Source organism: Syngnathoides biaculeatus, chromosome 12 (assembly GCF_019802595.1).
Source record: "Syngnathoides biaculeatus isolate LvHL_M chromosome 12, ASM1980259v1, whole genome shotgun sequence".
NCBI classification, from domain to species: Eukaryota; Metazoa; Chordata; class Actinopteri; order Syngnathiformes; family Syngnathidae; genus Syngnathoides; species Syngnathoides biaculeatus.
This window is the reverse complement of record NC_084651.1, coordinates 10,752,310-10,777,092: the sequence shown is the minus strand read 5'-3', so window position 1 is coordinate 10,777,092 and position 24,783 is coordinate 10,752,310. Positions and strand designations below refer to the sequence as shown.

The following is a 24,783-nucleotide window of genomic DNA, read 5'->3' as shown; positions in this document are numbered from 1 at the left end:
GTTTTGTAAACTTTGCCCTTCATCCTAGCAGACACTCTTCTGTCACATAACACACCAGACACCTTTCGCCAGCTGTTCCAACCTGCTTGGACCCGTTTCTTCACTTCCTGACCACACTCTCCATTGCTCTGTATTGTTGACCCCAAGTATTTGAAGTCATCCACCCTCGCTATCTCTTCTCCCTGTAGCCTCACTCTTCCCCCTCTACTTTTCTCATTCACGCACATATATTCTGTTTTACTTCGGCTAATCTTCATTCCTCTCCTTTCCAGTGCATGTCTCCATCTTTCCAATTGTTCCTCTGCGTGCTCCCTGCTTTCACTGCATATGACAATATCATCTGCGAACATCATGGTCCAACGGGATTCCAGTCTAACCTCATCTGTCAGCCTATCCATTACCACTGCAAACAGGAAGGGGCTCAGAGCTGATCCCTGATGCAGTCCCACCTCCACCTTAAATTCCTCTGTCACACCTAAGGCACACCTCACCATTGTTCTGCTGCCATCATACATGTCCTGTACTATTTTAACATACTTCTCTGCCACACCAGACTTACGCATGCAGTACCACAGTTCCTCTCTTGGTACTCTGTCATTGGCTTTCTCTAGATCCACAAAGACACAATGTAGCTCCTTCTGACCTTCTCTGTACTTTTCCACGAGCATCCTCAAGGCAAATAATGCATCTGTGGTACTCTTTCTAGGCATGAAACCATATTGTTGCTCGCAGATACTTACTTCTGTCCTGAGTCTAGCCTCCACTACTCTTTCCCATAACTTCATTGTGTGGCTCATCAACTTTATTCCTCTATAGTTCCCACAGCTCTGAACATCCCCTTTGTTCTTAAAAATGGGAACTAGAACACTTTTCCTCCATTCTTCAGGCATCTTTTCGCCCGCTAGTATTCTGTTGAATAAGTTGGTCAAAAACTCCACAGCCATCTCTCCAAATTGCGTCCTTACCTCCACCGGTATGTCATCAGGACCAACTGCCTTTCCATTTTTCATCCTTTGTAGTGCCTTTCTGACTTCCCCCTTAGTAATCATTTCCACTTCCTGGTCCTTCACTCTTGCCTCTTCAACTCTTCCTTCTCTCTCATTTTCTTCATTCATCAACTTCTCAAAGTATTCTTTCCATCTATTTAGCACACTACCGGCACCAGTCAACACATTTCCATCTCTATCCTTAATCACCCTGACCTGCTGCACATCCTTCCCATCTCTATCCCTCTGTCTGGCCAACCTGTAGAGATCCTTTTCTCCTTCTTTCGTGTCCAACCTGGTGTACATGTCTCATATGCTCTTGTTTAGCCTGCCTTGTCTTACCTCTACCTTTGCCCTACGCTCGCATCTCGATGTACCCTTTCGCCTCTCCTCAGTCCTCTCAGTATCCCACTTCTTCTTCGCTAATCTCTTTCCTTGTATGACTCCCTGTATTATGGGGTTCCACCACCAAGTCTCCTTCTCCCCTTTCCTACCAGATGACACACCAAGTACTCTCCTGCCTGTCTCTCTGATCACCTTGGCTGTCGTCGTCCAGTCTTCCAGGAGCTTCGGTTGTCCATCGAGAGCCTGTCTCACCTCTTTCCGGAAGGCCGCACAACATTCTTCCTTTCTCAGCTTCCACCACATGGTTCTCTGCTCTACCTTTGTCTTCTTAATCTTCTACCCACCACCAGAATCATCCTACATACTACCATCCTATGCTGTCGAGCTACACTCTCCCCTACCACTACTTTACAGTCAGTAACCTCCTTCAGATTACATCGTCTACACAAAATATAATCTACCTGCGTGGTTCTACCGCCGCTCTTGTAGGTCACTATATGTTCCTCCCTCTTTTGGAAATAAGTGTTCACTACAGCCATCTCCATCCTTTTTGCAAAGTCCACCACCATCTGCCCTTCAAAGTTCCTTTCCTGGATGCCGTACTTACCCATCACTTCTTCATCGCCCCTGTTTCCTTTACCAATATGTCCATTACAATCTGCACCAATCACAACTCTCTCGCTGTCTGGGATGCTCAGAACTACTTCATCTAGTTCCTTCCAGAATTTCTCTTTCAACTCTAGGTCACATCCTACCTGTGGTGCATAGCCGCTAACCACATTATACATAACACCCTCAATTTCAAATTTTAGTCTCATCACTCGATCTGATACTCTTTTCACCTCCAAGACATTCTTAGCCAGCTCTTCCTTTAAAATAACCCCTACTCCATTTCTCTTCCCATCTACTCCGTGGTAGAATAATTTAAACCCTGCTCCCAAACTTCTAGCCTTACTACTACTTTCCACCTGCTCTCTTGGATGCACAGAATATCAACCTTTCTCCTAATCATCATGTCAACCAACTCCTGAGCTTTTCCTGTCATAGTCCCAACATTCAAAGTCCCTACACTCAGTTGTAGGCTCTGTGCAGTCCTCTTTTTCTTCTGACGCTGGATCCGGTTTCCTCCTCTTCTTCAAAACATTCCTAGTGAGGCAATTTCAAATAAATAGAAATGGAATTCAGTTTAAACTTGCTTTTCTTGTTTCAAAAACATTGGGCATTAATAGAATTTTAAAAAAATGAAAATTAAAAAAAGTTCATCATGTTACAAAGGAACAGTACAATTTTATCTAACTGTGGTAACTCAGTTGGAACTCTAGGGGGCACTATGTAAAATATTCAATCAAAAAGAGGTGGCGTAATGTACACGAAGAAGTGTTTCGTCAGAAAAGGCCAGGATTGGTCATCTTGACTGTCAGTCATTTGATGCGCATGACATATGGGGCACACCCACTGATATATAAAAAAAAAAAAAGACTGGATTGGCCACCAAAAATTAAGTCACTATCTGCCATCTTGATACACCCCAAAACAACCATGCCGACCCCTGTAGCGACAATCGCCAGTCTCGTGGCTGTGATAAAACATTCCACAGGTAAGTTAGAAATATTTACTTAGACACTATTAAAGTTTGTTTGTAAAGGATTTTTTCATTTTCTGATTATCTTAATTCACTTGAACAAAGTTTTGTTTACGGTGGTTGTTGTTCACTGTTCACTCTCTGCTTCACCTTTATAGGCTGACGGTTTTTCGCGAAAAAGCGATGTAAATATTTTCCCAAACTTAATCAGTGGATGAGCAGGAAAACACATTTTGTGTGAAATTTTTGATGAAATTCATAATACAGAACTCTGCAAATTGAATTTGATTTTGAAATGCGAGGAAACAAGTTTAACTTTTTTTTTCTGGAATAGGACATCGCAAAGACAAGAAATGAACAATGTGTTTAGCATGTATTTTCCAATTCCGAGTCCTTATTTCCAAAAATATATAACTGGTTGACTTAAAATTGTATTTTATGACAAAAAAATGCTCATTTTTTTGGCTATGTTATGATGACAGTGCTTCACAACGTATTTTGGGAAAAGTTAACATGTCACGGAAATCGGGCCCCAGGTAATAAGCAAGGTTTCTTGGTAGTCACGGTGTTCTATGTCTTTCCTTTGGCTTACTAAGTCCAATTAAAAATCCTTCATGTTACCAGAACTGAAAAAATGTCAAGCTCACACGACCAGTTTTAATCCTACATGCCAAATTTTGAGAAAACCCCCGCCGTAATCCAACCTGTAAACCATGTCCTCCACACGTTTTGGGAGTACCAAGATGACGGTCAACTGGCTTCAACCATTCGACGTACTGCTCGATATGTATGCGCTATCCAGTCTTTTTTTTTTATTATTTCAGGGTTGGCCACACCGGAATCAAGGGACGAGATGGATGATATGATGGTATTTTTTTTTTTCAACACGCAGTAATGCGGTCGACACATTGAGCACCCCGATCTAGATAAATTATCATGTGTAAAAGGCTTAGTGTCAGTCAGTACATCGTAAAAAACACTTACTCCATTGTTGCCATCTGTTATCAACGTTAAGGTAGTGTTTTATTGGTTTTACTTTTTCTTTTTATTTTTTACATATGGAAAGCAGTGAACTTCTTTCGACACCATAAATATAGTCAAATGTAAGATTCATGAGCTGCATCTAGTAGTTGACTATGGTCCCACACATAACTATCCTATATATTTTTAAGCAAGCTTTAGCATATGTACTTTGTGTTTTGCTTTCTTTCGTGCCAAACTATTTGTGTGATGAAATGCAATACAGTTTCATAGTTTCTGGCGACACTGTTGTATATTATCGAGAAAAAAAAAATCATTGTCTGTCCCTAATAAAGTGGTACGTGTCCAATATTGCATTAACACGGCATTTACAATACACTACTGATTTTCTTTTTTTTGGTGTACATTTCAAAAGTGACATATTATATGATACCATTCTGGTTCCCTTCACTGGATGAAAAAAAAAAATGTAGACGGAGTAAGGAATACCTAACACAACAATTAAACATGATTTATTGTACCGTATGTCCTTATACATTATCTGGCTTGGAGTAGCCCTTCCCCCCTCATCAGTTTAATTGCACGTAACCTCGGCATGACTACATTTACTGCGCAATGCAATTATTTTCCTTATTTCATGATCGGCACACATCTGTCTCATACATGTGCTTTTTCTGTAGCTCGGATTTACAGCGTGTGAACCTTGTAGGGGCACTAAGGCTCACAACCGCTTTCTCAGAAGCTGTATCCCACAGGAAGAATCTTTAGAAAATACATATCATGCACTAGCAAGTAGCAGCACTAGTATACGATGTGCACCTCTGTCAACCAGCCTGCCACTCAACCTGCTCTTGTCATTCATTTTGCTGGTAACCTAACACATGCATGCAGCTGCACAGCTCGCTGAGCTTAGTGGGACCGTTGTTAAGTCCAAGGCCAGTGCAGGCCAGGGAGGAGGGAATTCACACCCACGGCTCCACTTAGCATTAGCCCTTAAGCCCCAGTAAATACAGTAAGCGTAGGCCTACGGTGAACCCACATTAGGCAGTGAGAAAGGTGTGACGATGGAACAGAAGCTTCTGGGGACAGATTCCGCACTAATGCGTTACTGGTGTTTTCTGCGAGTAAAGCGCAAAGAGGGAAGAAGGATTCTATTGATGTCAGCTCCAAAACAAAAGTGTGGCTTTTTCTGGCCTGCAGTGAAATACCCACATGTTTGATCCTCAGGGAAAGGATTCCGTCAGACATCCAAGAACATGAGAACCGTGGCCAATTAGGGAAGCTGTGTTGTGGAAATCGAGGAATCTGGGAATAAGGATTGGCTTGGCAGAGTGATATGCATCTGCAGCTGTCTTGGATATGATGACGTAGGGCTCTGTGAGATGCATGCCCGCCTGAGTACGGGATACAACTGGGGTGTGAAGCTTATTTTCATTGAGGGCCACATTGTAGTGATGGAGACTCCAAGACTGAAAAACCCAAGTGTATAATCATCATCTAAGGTTGATGGATGTGGTGAGGGAGGCCATGAGGACAGCGGGTGTTGGAGAGGAAGATGCACGAGATAGGCTTAGATGGAAAAAGACGACACGCTGCTGCGACCCCTAATGGGACAAGCAGAAAGGAAAAGAAGAAGAAGAATATAATCAACCCATCATATTATTACAAATACACAATTGGCACGAAATTATCAGGTAGAGATTTTTTTTACAATTTTAATTAGAATTCAGAAATCATGGAAAATAGTGAAAAGCATATTTAAGTATGCAAATATTCCTCAATCTATGTTAGAAATATCAAAAAATTGCTGTAACATCTGCAGAAGTGGAATGTAGAGTTTATCCAGGGGCCACGAAAATGATGTGGCCCCTCGGCCTCGAGTTTCACACTTACGGTATACACACGTGCAAACAATACTCCCACCAAGTTAAGAATGTTTGTCTCTTGGATGAAGTTTCAGTTTTAATCAGAAATGCACGACAAACTTTACAGGTGAACTTGATTTGACCTTCTCTAAACTTCCAAACGTTCATCCTCTGACAAGGAGTTTAGCATCAAACAGGGATTTGATCCATAAATCCACTATGAAATATCCTGGTTCAGTTGGAACTGGTATTTGTTAGTCATCTTCTTCATGCCATTCACATTTTAATAACTGATCAACTGTAACTGACTATTGCGAGGCTTCCAAAGGGATGTTCTCGGCGTGCGATCAGCAGGTTGCGAGAGAAATACGGACAGACTGGAAGAGTCGCACAAAGAAATACAAGTGGGCATCTTTGGAAATCTGTTAGTCCGTTCATGGATCCAGTTCTTGTGGATCAGTTCTTGGTTAGAGCAAAGCAAGTTATGCAAAAAGTAGGGAAACAGTTGGACAGTAGGACATGCTTTCCAAAGTTTAGAGAAGGTCAAATAAAGATCATCTGTCAAGTTTATAGTACATTTCAGGGTCATCCTGAATTGTCATCTGACAGCCAACTATACTATAGCGACACTTTTTTTTTTTTACTAGTTCCGAATGATTCTAGTATAATTACTTTGCAGGCCAAACTAGTATTTCATCATAAAACAGAACCCAGCTGCGTTCAGGAAGAGAGCTCTACCTTGGGTTTATCAAAACAGCAACCAATTGCAAGTCTAATTTGCAATAATTAAAAAGAACTAGAAGAGATTTGGTTTAATCTAAGTCAACAGTGCCACATATTGTTGTCAGAGTAACTGAAATATTTTTCATATAACCTGGAAAAAAGGGGATAACAAACGAGACTGTTTTCGCTAAAAAAATAAACAGTGTACTTTTGGTAGTGTTTCCGGAGCCTGCATTTACCTACTTTGTTTTACGGTTGCTTGTTGCATTAGGATTACATGACCCTGTCTGCTGAAATTATTTGGGGAAGAAACAGTTTTCGGCTACAATTGTTTCTCAGTGAGTTTCAATGACATTTGAAACCACTAAAGGTCTGCTGCATCTGCAGGACTGATAGCTGTGGGATGTTTTAACTTTAGTACAGCTGTCTTCATTTACCCCCCAACCCCCCTCCCCATGCGATCCCTCAGCATGTCAGTGGAGAGACTAAACATACAGTATGCCATATGCCAATATGATATGTTACAGGACTTTACAAGAATCGGTGGGGGGGGGGAATATTAAATCTCGATGCTTGTTCGGGTTTGAGATCTTTACAAAAAAAGACTTTTGTATGTATGCGACTTAACACTTGCATTGTGAAACTATTTCCTTTTAACCGGGTGGGAACGGATTTGTGGTAACTTTTCTGAACACTGCTGAATCAATGTGAGTGAATGAAGACATTTATAACCACGCTTGATCTCAGTGGTTAAACCCACAGGGAAAATTTGGAACCTCAACTAAGCACGGTCGCTCTCATGTTATTCAGATTATGTAAGTACACCTTGAGGCTCACATGTGTGATTGTAATCCTTCTTTTAAATATTTGTACATTACCGTTGCTTGTGACGATTGCTTGAGGCTTCTTCCCGTGTGATGGTTTTTCACCCCTTCGTCTTTGTTCACTGTTATTTGTGACATGCGTAAGAGAGGATAAACCCAGCTAAACACAAGCATTTTTAGACCTGGGAACAACTGGCGTCAGCTATTGTGAGCGAGCGCCTTTTAAAAGTGTTATGAAATGTGTAGCACATACAAATAAAACCAGCAATATCTAGAATATGAAACCTTTTTTTAAGAATAGCGCCGTGCCCCACAGGCTGAATTGGAGCACTTAAAAAGGGATGTCAAGTCCAACGGTATCGCACTCGATTGCTCATGTTACCTGAAATAAACTATATTTATCATAACTTTTTATTTCTTCACTTAAGATTAGGTTGACATTTTACAAGATTATATTTATGCGTTTATATTTGGCATGTGGAGCTAAACAGCGGCGCTAGCTCACTTGGCTTTGCCTAGCTTATAATGTCTGCGAGACTTTTTTGGTAATCACGGGTAAATCTAATAATATATATTTTGTGCCACAACAGAAAACTATTAATAAAATTTTGTCACACTTCAAAAAGCAAATTTACAGTATGTGACTATGTACCCTGACTCTAGCACAAAGTCAGCAGGGATAGGATCTTTTTCTTAGTTGTAACATTGATTGTACAGAGGCAGCTAAGCTCATCAGTTAATGGAACGACAGCTTCATTGATTTAAGTATTTTATTAAGTTTTATAACAAAACAATGGATAGCAAGCTATGCGACCTGTCATGTTTAAACAGCTTTAGTTTAATATTTATCAAAGACTTCTTTCAAATACCTTCCAAGGAGTGACACTGCTAGTCATACTATAGTGACGTAGCCAATTAGCTAACAGAACCGCATTCTTCTGATTTTAAGTATTTTATCCAGTGTTGTTAAAAAAAAAATTCCCAGCTCGCTAGGTGACTTGGTATAATGTTCAAACAGCAGTCGAGTATTGCTATTCGTGAATATTTTTCAAAGATGCAAGGTCTCACTGTACAGAGGCTGCTAGGGCAATTACACAACAGAATTGCGGCTTTCTTAGTTGAAGAATTCTGCATATCGTTCTTTTTCCAAAGACCTGACTTTTATTAGCGCTGACACCACTGATTGTATTCCAGCAAGTATTTTATTCAGTTTTACAGAAAAACTGATGCATCCTAACCCACCTGTTGCTTTATCTAATGTTTAAAAAAAGATTGATGGATAATTTTTGACAATTAGAGGAGTGTTAACTATCTCACTGTATTGTATTTTCAAACAATGAAATCATAGGATTTGGGCATTTATCATAACCCTAACCTATAGATAATTTTTTCCAAGAGCATCCAATCTTTTCTTGAAAACATTAGCATGCAGCTAGCATCTTATCTCCACACTTAGAAAGAATGTGTACAAGTATTAAATTTTACTTGCAACTTGCCAATAACTTTTTCTTATGCTAACTACTTATTGGATACCAGTAGCTAAGCTACTTCACTAACATAACTAAATATCTCTTCTTTAGAGGATCATGTATTTCACATTACACTACAACAAAACAGATGCATGTTTTCCTTGTTTATTTGTAATATTTAAACAGGCCTTGTTGAGTTATTTATGAGTGTACAGTATATTTTGTTGATCAAATCAACACGCAACTGGGGTTTTATCACCGCACAATGTAAAACAATGTGCGTACAAGTGTTACATTACTTTCTTCTTTTGGTGGACCAAAAATGACATAAACCACATCTTGGAGGTTTTAGCTGCGTGGAAAATAAAACAGCAAACCACATGATTAATAGACGTGCATTTACTGAAAGGCTAAATGTATGAAGAAGAAAAAAAGTATCGGTGTCATGTATCACAGAGGAATTAGGCAGTGTTAAAGCCTGAATATTTGTTTTCCAAAATGGTTTCAGGATACCACATCCAGTTTCTTGTAGGACCGATGGCTAACAAAAGAACCGTATCCACACTGGAGCAATTAGAGATCTTATCAGAAATGGTACGCTTAATGACAAAACAAAAGAGTTGAGCAAGCACTGCGGGCTTGAACCTCATCCATTGCATCTGAAAATCTATCTCTTGATGAATCGCGGCCAGAACAAATAGCGGTCAAATGATGAGGACATGCACGTATCCCATACACGTTTGGGTTCTGGGCCTGGTTTGGTCTTCTTGTCTTGATGTCCTGGGGGATGCGGAGAGGGGCAGAGTGGGGCTGGAGCTCCTCCGCTCCTCTTTTGTTTACACTGATGGTTTCCAGATGCTAGCAGCTAGCGATCGGAGCGCTCCAGAACACTGGAGAACAACCCAGGAGTGCAGGGCCCGATGCCAGTGAGGGAGGATTAAAGCAGATAAAAGCATTTTCCTTTGTGTACTAATAACCCTCAAAATTGTTTCCAAGGGAGGAGAGCGTTTGAGAAAAGTGATTACTTTTCGTCAATTGCGCATAGTCGTCGTACGATGTTTTCACTAAACAGCCAAGATAATCTATTAAGTCAGTTTTCACAAGGGTAATTTAATATGACTTGTAAAATGTTGGTTTTATTCAGTATTTTGATGCAGTGGTGGGAAAAAATATCAATATGGTGATGTATTGTCTTTTATGATACTGTAAGATTTAAAAAAATGCAATTTTGTGTTTTAGAATGAAAAGGGGGGAAAGTACAACTTAGAGATTCATTATTGTTTTGACAGTGACAATATTGGAATGAAGGAACAAATTTGGACACATCTTTATCAGACGATATTTTATGGTAAAATTATGAGGACATAGTTAATTTGTATTGTCATGTATCTCAATATTTTTCTTAAATATTAATTGTACAAAAACTTTCTCTCTTTACCCGGTTACAACACAATCAGCCATTGTTAAACCACCTTTATAAACGCACACACGCTCGCACAAACACACACATACATACAGTGTGTGTGTGTATGGATATATATATATTGCGAAAGAGAGAGACAATCATCTTGTGAGTTACTCCGCGGGCAGCACGCTGGGCTAGTCAGTTCTGAGGTTTGGGGTTTGACTCCCGCCTCCGGCCTTCCTGTGTGGAGTTCACATGTTCTTCCCGTGCTCGCGTGGGTTTTCGCCAGGAAATAGGACTTCCTCCCACATTCGAAAAACACTCATGTTGGGCTCATTGAAGACTCCAATTTTTCTAGATGGGCCCTGGAGACCAGTGGATGGTGTGCTCTGCCTCTTTCCCAAAGTAATCAGAAAATGGGCTCCAGCTCAACCGGTATAAAAAAAAAAAAAAACAATGGATGGAGTTACTCTGTGATTTTCTTCCTTAGAACTAATGGCCACGCACCAAACAGGAGAGCAATTGATCCGGGCTGCCATGCAATTCCAAAAAACAGTCCCAAAATGTTTAACCCACAAATGCTGCACACTTAATATTTATTGGCTTGTTCAACCGCAATTTTTCACAATTTCAGTATAGCCCTCGGACGACTAGAAAAAAAACGTTGCCTGTCTGTGCCCTCGCATTGTCATTCTCGTTTGAACCGCCTCATTCAGGAAGAGATTGTTTGCGAAAAACAAGGCGCCATTGTGCTGCAGCAAGTGCAGATTGATCACTTTTAACAGCACACCTCTTCTCCCCCGTCACTTTCAGCCTAAGCCACTTTTCTTTGCACGCAGTTGAAAGAGACAGCTGCACCCGCAAAGGAGGCCTCCACTGGTGAAAAAGATGCACGGTGGGGTGGGGGGACAGTGGCTGTATTTAGAGCTTGTAGTACATGGCAGGATTGATAAACAGTCTTCCATAATGCACCTGGCTGAGGTTTTGGCCGTGGCTCGGGGATGTTAAGTCCAGCAGCGGAAACAGCCAATAAAAAAAAAGCGTGCTCTGTGTGCAATGGGACACAGCTGAGGTGGTCACAGGGTCATTTTTTTTTTTTGGGGGGGGGGGGGGAAGAAGACTTGATGCAGTGGCCATCTGCAAGGCCTTACTTGGCCCTCAGCATTGGCTGACAGGCAAATGACCGCATCTTTACCTCTTTTTTTCAGGAACTGCTCTGATGTCAGAAGTACTGGAAGTCAACGCAGGTTGTGGTAATCCAGGCAAAGACAGAGATTGAACTTTTAACATGGAGGATAAATATCATTCAACAGTTGAATCTTCCCTGTTAATGAGACGAATTTGGACATTTTTGTCTGATTGATCCCAAATTAGAACGACAAATATAAAACAGATGCGCATTGATAAACTGGAAAACATTTGAATTTTGTCATTGTAGGTAGGCGGAGCGTGGCAGATAATTTTGACGACTTGCCCTGAAACAAACTTCCTGACTTCTCTCTTGATCCTTCCATTTCCTTCACTCCGTAATTTTCCTCCTTGTCAATATAAAGTGAATCAAGCGGCAAGTAGCAGAGCAGCCAACCATTAAAACCACGAAAAAAAATACTTTTTTTTTTTTTTTATTTGTAGTGTTGACAAAACAAGAAGGGGAAAAAATGACATCCCCTGTGCTTTCAAATGCTAATATCCAACCATCCATTTTCTTCGCCGCTTATCCTCACGAGGGTCGCGGGGAGTGCTGGAGCCTATCCCACCTGTCAACGGGCAGGAGGCGGGGTACACCCTGAACCGATCGCGGGCCACATCGAGACAAACAGCCGCGCTCACAATCACACCTAGGGGCAATTTAGAGTGTCCAATTAATGTTGCATGCTTTGGGGATTTAGGAGGAAACCAGAGTGCCGGGGAAAACCCACGCAGGCGCGGAGAGAACATCCAAACTCCACACAGGCGGGTCCGGGATTGAACCCAGGACCTCAGAACTGTGAGGCCAACGCTTTACCAGCTGATCCACTGTGCCGCCCATATGCTAATATTCTAATAAAATATGGAATTGGACAGCGGCATCAAAAATAGTTGATTTGTGTATACGGTATTGATACTGCAACGTAACAGTACAACACAATGTATATTGCCAGACTCCTACTGAATATTTTCTTCTTGCACAATTTTCACAATTCAAACCACAATTGTTTTGATGTGGTCACTGTGAAAATGTCTGCGCTCTACCAATCCTTTTGTAAGTCTAACTTGCCCAACACGTCTGTGTTGTGGTCTGACAAACAACCTCAGGCGTCTTTACAGCGTCGTATGCTGCACTCAATGGGATGTTTTTGTCGTGACTCACTGACCTGTCTGGGTCGGAGCGATGACAGTATAACTCTTCTTTTTGCTGTGATGGGAACATCGAGCCATGCCAAAGAATGTCAAACGCTCATCGAGAGCCTCAAGTTTGTGTACTTTTTGTAAGAAGAGCTCTCTCGCTAAGACCAGGCATTGCTTTGTTTACGTTTCAAAAGGTTTACATTAGGAAATCCATGTAAATGAACCAGAATGCACAATTTGTTTCCCTTTTCTCCCCCACTGGAGGACTCTCAAGATGAACAGTTTTGGCACATTTGGTGTTCGGCCTGAGCGGAGCATACGTCTTCAGCACTATTCAGATGCACTGAAAAGGGACCCGAGCAGCTCATTACGAACACTGGATAAAATGTCGCCAAACCCCACCATTGGCTGGGAGCAAATGGGTAGAAGTCTGAAGGGGAGACAACTCTAGAAGAGAGTGCCAGATCTCAGAGATGTGGTGGTGTTTTTTAAGAATTACGTGTGTGTATGATCGATTAGTGGATTCGTTAAAATTCGAAGAATCACAACATGACGGTGACTCTTTGGGATTCGTCACACTATTCAACTCCCTTGGGCAGCATGATTCAGTTCAATACAATACTGGCATCACATCATGGGTTCAAAAGATTCGGCTAGATTTTCCCACATAATTTACACATTTTATCAGTGGATTTCCCCCAATGCTATTACCAATATTAATACCCCTATAAAGGAACAGGTGTTGTAACTTCCACAGGGAATGATATTATCACCTTTAAATGAGTTTGGATCATGTCTGTGGGGAAGTTTCATGCAGAGAGTCCTCCAACCATGGCTTTCAGGAGCCGACGATTAGCACTGGGCCATCGTCTTGCTGGAACGGTTAAGGCACAGGTGTCAAACTCCAGGGCTGGGGGCCAGATCCGGCCCGCCGCATGATTTTATGTGGCCTGCGAAGGCAAATCATGTATATCAACTTCCATGTTTTTATGATAATCTGTAACAAAATTTTAAATTGTCATATCATAAATGATAAAGTTGAGATATTGCACGCATTTTTGTGTTACCAAACACGAACAATAGTTGAAAAACCCATTACGCTTGATTTCTGATGAAAAACTAGTTCATAAATTTCATATGTAAATATGAGGGGAAAGATTTTCATGAATTCAGTCATATCGGCCCTCTAAGTATAATCGTAACTACAATATGGCCTGCAACAAAAATGACTTTGACAACCCTGGGTTAAGGCATCCAAAGCTAGTTCTTTTCCACAAACTTGGAAGCATAACATTTGTCCCAAACCTCTCCAAAAGATTAATAATTAAGTTTTTTTTCTTCTTTTGAAGTTGTAAACTTTACATCGAGATGGATGTATTGTTTTTTTTTTTTCTGTGCATTGATATTGAGTCCACTTGGGGGAGATACACATACTTCACGCCATAATTTCCTGATGCTATCTTGATGTATTTATGGCTGTCTATAAAAAAAAAAACCTAAGAAGAAAAGCACACAGATAAGAGATTACTGTATTGCAGAAAGAGCACATTGTCGCAGGACCATTGCATAGTCACTATCCTTGTGATTCTTGTCTCCAAGAACACTGAATTTCAATGCATGCTCGTAGTAAGAATGATGATTCTAGGGAAGTATTTTTATTTCCTCTTCCTGGTAATGCCTGTTAATTTTCCTGCTGATACCCCCCCACCCCTCTATTGCTATACGTCATTCTTATTTGGACTATTAGCGGACTCAGACTCTGATATGACCATGAATATGATAAGGAGAATAGAAAATGGCTGGGTGAATGAATGAAGTTCTGTGTAATTTTATCAATTCTGCGGTTTTCTAACTCGGTATCACAAGCAGTGTCTAATTATTGCTATAAAGCCTCAGCATTGTTTTCTTATAGCAAAGTGACTTTACGATTACCTAAAAGCTTAGTCAGCAGTTTCTTCCTGCGTTTATCATCCATGTACGGACTGCTGCCAATATCCCGAGCCTAAAACAACTGTAGGTAAGATGTCTTCTCTAATATCAAGAGAAAGCGAGACATTCCAAGCCTTGAGAGTAGTGATCTGGGCTGTGGGAATGTTTGCTCTTGGTTTAGACTTGGACGGGACATCTAATATTAAACGGAGACAAAACTATCCCAGTGCTGGAGACAAAGGATTAAGGGTTCACATTTGAAGGTGAGCATGAGGGAGTGTCGAGTCTGGTGTCCGTCCACTTGGTCATTACTCTTCACTTGGAATGTGAGATCCCAGACAAAATGCAGCATCTCCCCTTTACCCCGAAGGTCTGGTCAGTTCCTCAGTTGTCGGTCGTAAGACATGTTTTTGGAGCAGATTTCCGAATGGCTCACTAGGTAAACAATACAGGATCCTTGGACTTTGTAACTTGACTTCAATTAGATGCTCCTAGCGGAAAGACATTTTACAAACTCATCAAAGGGTGTCTCGTCCAGACGGGACTGTTCCCTGTCAAATTGTGAGCTTTACCTGCATCATCAAAACTGCTTGAGATTCCTAATGCGGTTCTGCTTTTTGTTTTTCATTTCCACAGGAGATTGGTCCACACATTCCTCCACATGATAATGAGACTAATGCACTGTAGTTGTGGTCACAGCTACAGTGGTTACCCCCACCTTTGACTTAATTGAAAGCAGAGCACTGATTTTTACGACGGCTTCTCCTGTTCAACCCCCACGGAGGCCATCTGCTTCTGATTTAGATTTCCTCCATCTCTATCCCTCACTTGGCTCAGATGACCGTGGGTCTTGTTACGGCCCAAGCACCAGGCCATCTGAAGGCCCTCTTGAAACTAGTTGTTTTCTTATGACTGTTCTGCCCACATTGACTCACCTGTTTTGTAGCTTGAACAGATCCGGAAAATCCCCAAACTTCACAGGTGCATAGATCATGTATCATCACAGAATTCCCAGATGGGACCCCCTTAGAGAGGAAAACAAAAAACAAATGGCACCACTCAGTTTCACCAATGTTCACAAAATTCAGTGGACATGTCTATCACGACTGGACATGGAAAACCTCTTGGGAACCCACATTGTAAAACCAAAAAAAAAGTGGACCATTTTATTTTAAACACCTTTTTTTTTTTTTATTTGCAAGTTTTGCCATTTCAAGTGGTCTTACTGCTCCACACTTCTTCGGGGGTCTTCAACTGATCATTAGGAAACTGGAACCAGGTACACGAGAACAGTGATTCTCAAGCTTTCTTGGTCCAGTACTGTATCTGTGACTGAATGTGTGTGACTTTTAAAAGTCAGGGGCTGTTGAAGGACATCCGAGTCAGTGAATGAAAGTGTAGAGTTGGTTGGCTGTTAAGTGGCTAAACCATGTGGCACTCTGTGTCAGATGCCCAACCACAACTGTGTCTATCCTTGATCACAATTAGGTGTAACTAGCGGTGGTAGGTTATATTAAATTAGCTAACAATGTTTACTTGACAGGAGACCTGCAGTTGTGTAAGCCAGTTCTGGTTTGCAGTAGACAGGTTGCACTTTATCCTTTTATCCCATGTGTGGAAAAATACCAAACTTTAGACATTCTCTCCATTTATGCACTCTTTCCTCCTGGCTCACGCTCTCAGTCTGTGTGTAAAATAATCAGGGCAAAATCCTGTGGTATAATAAAATATAAAGATATAAAATTAGATATGTACAAAATAAAATCTGTGACAGCGAAGCTGCAAAAAGAATGATATGGATATGGAATGGGCCGGTACTTCGCAGGTTCTAAAGTTACAACTTTCGGACCACAAGTAGTCAAGGCACCCCAGTTTGAAATCTCCTGTAACAGGTAAACAGATGAGGCTAAAATGGAAAACTTTTGAATTTTCACCATGGAGCGAGGGTGGACGACTTCAAATACTTGGGCTCAACAATACAGAGCAATGGTGAATGTGGTAACGAAGTGAAGAAACGGGTCCAAGCAGGGTGGAATAGTTGGCGGAAGGTGTCTGGTGTTCTATGTGACAGAAGAGTCTCCGCTAAGATGAAGGGCAAAGTTTGTGAGGCCGGCCATGATGTACGGATTAGAGACGACGGCACTGAAGAAACAACAGGAAGCAGAACTGGAGGTGGCAGAAATGAAGATGTTGAGGTTCTCGCTCGGTGTGAACAGGTTGGATAGGATTAGAAATGAGCTCATTAGAGGGACAGCCAAAGTTAAATGTTTTGGAGACAAGGTTAGAGAGAGCAGACTAGGGTGGTTTGGACATGTCCGGAGGCCAGAGAGTGAGTATATTGGTGGACGGGTGCTGAGGATGGAGCTGCCAGGCAAAAGAGCGAGAGGAAGACCAAAGAAAAGGTTGATGAATGTGGTGAGTTGGGACATGAAGACAGTGGGTGTTAGAGAGGAAGATGCATGAGATAGGCTTAGATGGAAAAAGATGACACGCTGTGGCAACCCCTAATCGGGACAAGTTGAAAGGAAAAGAAGAAGAAGAAAAAGTGTGGGTAGAGAAAGAAGCGAAAGCTCAGTGATCAGCATTAAAAAGAAAGCTCTAATGGCTCCACAAACTCAGGGTGAAACCCCCCGAATTGGAACTGGACTTTTTAGGTCTGTATTGAGGCCTTAAATGTCCCTTGGTATGGGACACAAAGCAGGAGGCTTCATTTGCTCCCTCCTGTTCCATTTCTGCCATTTTTTTGGCAGTTTAGTTTTCCTGTCTGTATTTGTTATATTTATTGCGGTTCTAAGATCATTAATCCTGTGATAAAAGCCGTGCAATCTTGTTCTCGTCGAGGCCTGAGTGGGAGTACTGCATTTGTCTCAAGAGCGTACAGAAAGCTGTGGATGTGGAATTTATGCAGCGTGTGTGTTGTTTATGTCGTGTGTGTATGTGTTAAAAGGTAAGGTAACAGAAGGCGAGAGGGGACTGTGGCAGTATGTTTGCTTGTGCTTGTGTGTGGCCATGTTTTGCACCAAGATTGCATCAGTGAATGTGTGTTTGTGGTACATGCCTCATTTAACAGTGACTAAACCCCAGTGTGTGTTTGTGTATGAGTCCCAAGCACCAAAGGAGGATGTGGTTGACCAATGATGGTGGAGCTACCCTGTCCTTTCTTTGGACACTGTCTTAAGCACACACACACATACACACGCACAGTGACCTTCATCTCTTGCCTCCAACACCTAAACAAATATTGACTTTTAGTGAGCCACCACTGTCCATGTGACACGACAAACACAAAACGATCTGCTTTAACCGAAACCACTGAAGCAATGTATCGCGCCAAAGCACGAGCCCCACCTCTATCTAACACACTCAGTGGCTCAGATAGGCCCACTTAGCTCCCAGATTGGCTTGAGTGGCTTTAGTTGCATCGACAAAACCAAACATAGCCTTCGGTGCAGGCTCATCTCCAGTTTTGCACAGCGCGACGATCTTAATTCCACGAAAGTCGCCACAGCTTGTGTGGGTATTATGGCGGTTTTGTAAATGTTACTTCAGAGCCAAGCGCAGTGTGCTTATTTTCCTGGAAATTGAGCCGAACTAAAACGTTTGGTTGGATTTGCAGCAGAGGAGTGTGAGTTGTCGGAGAAATGAAAATGTGTGCAAAGCTATATGTCAAAAAGCCCAAGTGTTTCCATTTATGTTTTCTGCCAAAGCACAAACGGGGTTTGAGGCGCAAGAACCCAGATGTTTTTGGGACATCATGTTTGGGTGGTCAGTGAAACATGCAATAGCAGCCATGCCTGTTCAAAATATCAGCTTGGTCTTCATAGACCTCCAAGTAAGGCAGCGAGTTCCAGTAATTCAAAAACACATCAGTGTTGTATTTCAAAGACACCACAGTGCTATAAAGGATTAATTTGTAATAGTAATGGGTATGATAATCCATTATTTGGTCATGAAACGTGGGGAATTCATGTTTGATTGAAGCAAAATGGAGTGCGCTGCGCGGTTTTAACGAGTTTGCGGTCTAACCATGACGTCCGGTGGGGTGGAAATTCCTCTGGGCAGAACTGTTATGCTTAAAACAACAATTGATCATTCATTTTGACTATAATCGATCAATCAAAGAAAGTGAGTCTGATCGCCTTGGATGATGACTCATGTTCAAATCTTGTGCGTTCGTAACAATACTTTAAACTGTAACACCGCACAATATGATCAGAAATTTAAGACTGAGAAAGGTTTTGAGCCAACTATTATGAAACCTGTTTGTTTGTCTTTTTTTCAAATGAAAGATGCATATCTTTCCATTTTGACTGAAGGAGCTATTGACATTGGTCATAGGTAGGTTGGCAAGGACTTTCTGACTCCTTGGGTTTAAAAGAAATTGGAGCAAATTTGCCACTAGGTCCAAGCAACTCAACCCACTGAGTTGTAAGGTCTTGTGGGATACACTGCGCTCAAATAAGACCATGAAGTGTTCCCCTTGTTAGTTGTGGGGGTTGCATTCCTTACCCTCGTGAATAACGAACATCCGCCAATAATGAATGCAGTTTAAAAGACCTATGTATGATGTGTAGCATATTTTTGCCATCATAGGGCACATTTTAAAAAGTCTTAAATTTTCTCCAAAATAGACACCGCACAACGAGTTCCATCATCTGTAAATGTCCTTGTTTGACTGGACCAATGAACTACTGTATGTACATCTGAATACACCGGTTACATTGTTAGTAACTAGTAGCTAGTCACAGAACAACATTGACAGATTTAGGAACTCAGCGTGGACATAAGGGCTTGTCCCTTTCGGGGTCGCTACAGCGTATCACCTCAGATGAACGCACATATATGTTTGGCACAATTTTTTTACGCCGGATGGCCTTCCTGACGTAACCCTTCTCAGGGAGTGGAGGCCCCAGTGGGATACGAACCAACAACCCCTGGTTTACCAAACCAGTGCTGTAACCACTGAGCTACGGGGCCTCTCAGGTCTTGAAGGTTGTATTTACGGTTATTCCAGAAGAAGAAAGATAATGGAAAGAAAGAAAGATAATACTTTACATCAGGGGTGTCAAACTCATTTTTCTCGCGGGCCACGTTATTGTTCTGGTTTCCCTCAGAGGGTCGTTACGACTGTGAAACAAAAATATGGAATCATCTCGTTATCTTTACATCATCCATTTATGAACCAGTTTTGGAATCGTAAATCAGGGGTAATGTTATTTTTTTTCCCCAACTATTCATGTTTGGTAACACAAAAATAAAATGCTTGTAATATCTCAACTTTACCATTTATAATACACGACAATTTGAAATTTTGGTCCCGATTTTTACAAGAAATCATGGAAATTGCCACTGTAGATTTGGCTTCGCGGGCCACATAAAATCGTGCGGCGGGCCGTATCTGGTCCCCGGGCCTTGAGTTTGACACCTGTACTTTATATAATTAAGGCAAACTGAGAAGGCAGTTCAGTTCCTAGTTTATTTGTGTTTATTTTTTTTTCTATTCTCCCAAGAGGGGTTGCGTCAGGAAGGGCATCCAGCGTAAAAACTGTGCCAAACAAATATGAGCGTATCGCTGTGGCGACCCCTCACAGGACAACCTGAAAGAAACTCATGATATGTAGGTATACTATAAATACCTCCTCTGGTTAAAAGATAATGTGAGACTTGTCCAAAAATGTTTTACTATTAATAATTTATTCGTTATGCAAGGAAAATAAGACATTGTAGAGTTCCTATAAATTTACTGTAAAATGTCCTTTTTATGATGCTGTATTATAAAATTTAGAGTCCTGTTAGCACATGTGGGCGAGGCCCTTTTGTTAAATTTATATTCTATTAAGTCGAGTTAGATGTTTTGGAGCGCTTTCTTCAAAGTGACTACAACAAAATTGAATCTTTCGGAATCAAAGCCAATTAGTCATCAACTTGAAGATTTTTTGAATTTTTTTTTTAAACTGTGTGCACGTTCTGAGCATCTTCCAAAGGGAGCTTCATCCCGTCTGAAAATATTCAGCTGCAGACGGAGTGTGCAGCGAGGCCAAAAGTCAAGTTTGGAGCTTGGAAGCTGCATGGAGCCAGAGAGGAATGATCATGAGGAGAGCTGTTTCTGTCCCGCTGTGGTTGTAACTTGCAGGGGAGGTTTGATTTTGAGCAAGTTGTCCTGAAAATAATGAGGGGCTTTGTTTGCTTCTATTTAACTGAACTGTGGTCAAAGTTTGAGGTAGTATGCCAGGCTCCGGGCTCTTTTCTTTGGTTTTTGTTTTACCTAACGGATTAATTTTGTTTACCCCAACTGATATTTATTTATTTGAACAGACTATGATCTTGGGTTAAATGCTGGCAAGACTACACACAATGCTTAACTGGGTGAAAGGTGGTGGCATTGACCTCAGAAGAACTTTCAATTTAGCTCCAGATAAAGGCCCAGGAATGTTTGTATCTAATTGGACATATGTGGAATCAAACTTGATCCTGGCTCAGTGGTTATTTGATTGACTATTGGAATTACTCCAAAGCTGGAAGCAAGGAGAGATTTATTTTCTTTTTTGATTGATGCTTGTCTGATGTGTACTTTATCATGTTGATTTTATAGCAATTCAAAAAGAATTTAAGTACGAATTTGCCCCTATTGGTCTGCTTGTTGGTGACCTCGAAAAACAGCCAAGCAGAGGCAGCGATTATTTGTCTTGGAATAATGTGTGCAACGACCAAATGTTCTTAGTGGTATGGGTTATGATATGTTTTTGCAAAATGTAGTTGTAATAAGAGTTTACTGTCTTGCCTGTGGCGGGACGGTGGATTTGCTGGAATGCGTTGGCCTCACAGTTCTGAGGTCCTGGGTTCAATCCTGGACCCGCCTGTGTGGAGTTTGCATGTTCTCCCCGTGCCTGTGAGGGTTTTCTCTGGGCACTCCGGTTTCCTCCCGCACCCCAAAAACATGCAACATTAATTGGACACTCTAAATTGTCCCTAGGTATGATTGTGAGTGTGACTGTTGTCTGTCTCTATGTGCCCTGAGATTGGCTGGCAACCAGTTCAGGGTGTACCCTGCCTCTTGCCCGTTGACAGCTGAAGTTGGTTCCAGCACTCCCCGCCACCCTTGTAAGGATAAGTGACTGAGAAAATGGATGGATGGATGTCTTGCCTTCCCCATAGCTCCGGACATACAGTATAAATAAAATGGGAGATTCTTGTCCCATGCAGAAAACTGCCAGAAATTCTTATACCTTCTTTAATGGTCCTGCAGGCTTCCTTCCAACCTCCCATTTTAACACGGGTGGGTAGACTTTTTATATCCACTGTATATTTTTAATAATGATGACTTGCAATGGCAGTCAATGTCCAAATAGACAGAGGGCACGCAGCTAAACTAAATGTCATCACACTTGTCTTGCAAAGTCATATTTTCCAGCCTGTGTGTTGTCAGGGCAGGAGATACAAGGCTGGCTGACATTGAGTCAAGTTGGGTGGGGCAAAAAGTGAGGGGGGGTGAGGTCATTCGGTTTTGGGGGCCGTGTGGAAGCACAGCCGTTGGTGCTTATGTCCTTCTTCGTCGGTGCTGATGCAAAGCGTTGACGTCTGTTAAGACAGTACCAGATGCTGCTGATTAGATTTGCTATTACTCACACATGAGCTGGGACCAACTAAGAAAAGCCCGAGAATGTGCAGTGCACCCCCACACTCATGACCCAATACCTCCTATACACTCTCTAAAATACGTGTCCAATGTCAAGGCCTCTAATGAAACCAATGTGAGGTATTGCAGGGAACCGAACAATGCCAGCATCAAGTATGAAAGTAAATATTCGGTTTGTTGGCTTTGTTGCTGCTGTTTTTTGGGTTTGTTTTTTAGAAACTGTTGAAAAACTGCATACAATTTCTGGGAAACTTTGTGAACTATTTAATTATGGCTCAAATCTGGACAAAAATGCAAATAAAGCCATTTATGTTCTGTTTTCAACAGGGACAAACAGTATTGTATTGGTTGTTCCCCAAAATCTCATGATACATGGCCGCGGTCATCCTCTACTTAATACAGAGCAGTCGTCCTGTCCCATGTGCAGGAAAAACACCCCCAAAGCATGATGCTACTCCCCCCATGCTTCACAGTAGGGATGGTGTTCTTGTTCTATGGAACTCGTCATTCATCTTCCTCCATACAAGGTTAGTGGGATTATGACCAAAAAGTTCCATTTTGGTCTTATCTGACCACAAATATTTCTCGCATGACTCCTCTGTATCATCCAAATGGTCATTGGCAATTTTGAGACGGGTCTTGACACGTGCTGATTTAAGCAAGGGAACCTTCCGTGCCACGCATGATTTCAAACCATGACGTCTTAGTGAATTACCAAATGTCACCTTGGAAACGGTGGTCCCAGCTCTTTTCAGGCCATTGACCAAGTCCTGTCGTGTGCTCCTGGGCTGACTCCTCACCTTTCTAAAGATCATTGAGACCCCACAAGGGCTCCACTCCGATTGAGATTGACCGTCATGTTTAGCTTCTTCCATTTTCAAATGATTGCCCCAACAGTGGACCTTTTGTACACCAAGCTGCTTGGAAATTTCTCCGTAGCCCTTTCCAGTCGTGTGGACTTGTACAATTTTGTCTCTGGTGTCTTTGGACAGCTCTTTGGTCTTGGCCATGTTACAAGTTTGAGTCTTACTGATTGCATAGGGTGGACAGGTGTCTCTTTGCAGCTAACGACCTCACACTGGAGCATCTGATTCAGAAAAATACATGGAAGGCATTAAAGGCGGACTAACATATCTTTGAGGGTCAGAATTCTAGCTGATAGACAGGTGTTCAAATACTTATTTGCAGCTGTATCATACAAATAAATCGTTAAAAAAAATCATACATTGTGATTTCTGGATTTGTTTTTTTTTTTCTAGATTATCTCTCTCACATCGCTGTCACAGTGGACATGCACCTATGATTAAAATTTCAGAATATCAGACCCCTCCGTGATTTCTAAGTGGTAGTCCAAATACTTATTTTCTTCACTGTAGATTTGTCTTCTTGACACCGCATTTTATTTGTGAAAGTGAGCAGATTGCTTCCCTCGTAGTGGCCTAAATCAAGTTGCCAACATTGAATCAGGGATGCGTGCTCCTCCCAGCTCGATTTCTCTTCCCGATCGTCTCCCTCACGAGAATCAGAAGAGTGATTTCATCATCCAGCTGCAATGAAAGCGTGCGTCATTTACACAAGCACACGATGGGGCAGCCGCGTTTGTGCTCGACAATTTTTGAAAAATTGTTATATTAGCAATGAAAGCATTGACACACCCGTTTGTCAAATATTATCATCGTTACACCGCATCTCGGGATGGAAAAGAAGAAACACTTGGAGTGTATTTCATGTACATGGCTTGGTTCTGTGCAGGCCCGACCCAAAGGAGAAGGCCTGACCCCCTACCAGGGAAAGAAGAGATGCTTTGGCGAGTACAAATGTCCAAAGTGTAAGAGGAAGTGGATGAGCGGCAACTCGTGGGCCAACATGGGACAAGAATGTATCAAGTGCCACATTAACGTCTATCCACACAAGCAGGTACGCCAGCCTTAATGCTCAATACAAGGAACTGCCTTTTTTGATTTGTTACCACATACAGTTCCTTTCCCCAAAATGGGCTACAGGGCGAGATCTAAAATAAAGGGACATTTTTTTTTTGTAATCTGTGTATCTGTATCTGTGTAAATCTGCAAGTGTACTAGATGCGATGTAGGGCTACAAAATATATCACTTGAGCATCGTCATCACAATGTACGGGTGCGCAATAGTCACATCCTGCAATGTTAGTGTATTGAGATGCAGTCACTAAACTGTGATATTCATAAGCGATCAGAGATTGAACAAGCTGCTAAGATGAGCACCACTGTTATGGTAAATTAGAGTGAGATATTAGAAGAAATTAGAGTTCGATTTCGACTTTTTTTTGGAATGAATATTAATTAGGACAGTCAGTCACTGATGGTGCAGTGATACACACGCCCGACTTTTGTGTGGACAGCGTGGGATCGATTCCCGCTCAGTGACGCTGTGGATATCTTCCCTGCGACTGACTGGCGACGAGTTCAGGGTGTCGTCTGCCTTTCATCCGAAGCTAGCGGGGATAGGCTCCGGCTCTCCCGTGACCCTTGTGAGGATAAGCGGGTTTGGATAATGGATGAGAGATGGATTAATTAGGACACTGGAATCAATTACCTGCATCGCTGTATATTTCTTCAAAATGTGACGATTTTAATCTATGGCTCAAAATATTGCACTTGTGGCAAGGTGGGAGAGCCATGGCATTAGTGAACGGACAAACTTCAACTGCAGACAACAATGAGTTTCACTTAAA

At 41.8% G+C, this 24,783-nt stretch overlaps 1 protein-coding gene across 1 annotated transcript in view; it reads left to right on the top strand.

The window, feature by feature from the left end:
* zcchc24 (zinc finger, CCHC domain containing 24) overlaps window positions 1-24,783 on the top strand; it is a 60,862-nt gene that overhangs the window by 23,250 nt on the left and 12,829 nt on the right. The window contains exon 3 of the mRNA XM_061836645.1: window positions 23,826-23,990. Coding sequence (XP_061692629.1) covers window positions 23,826-23,990 — 165 coding nt within the window. The remainder of the gene's footprint in view (window positions 1-23,825; window positions 23,991-24,783) is intronic.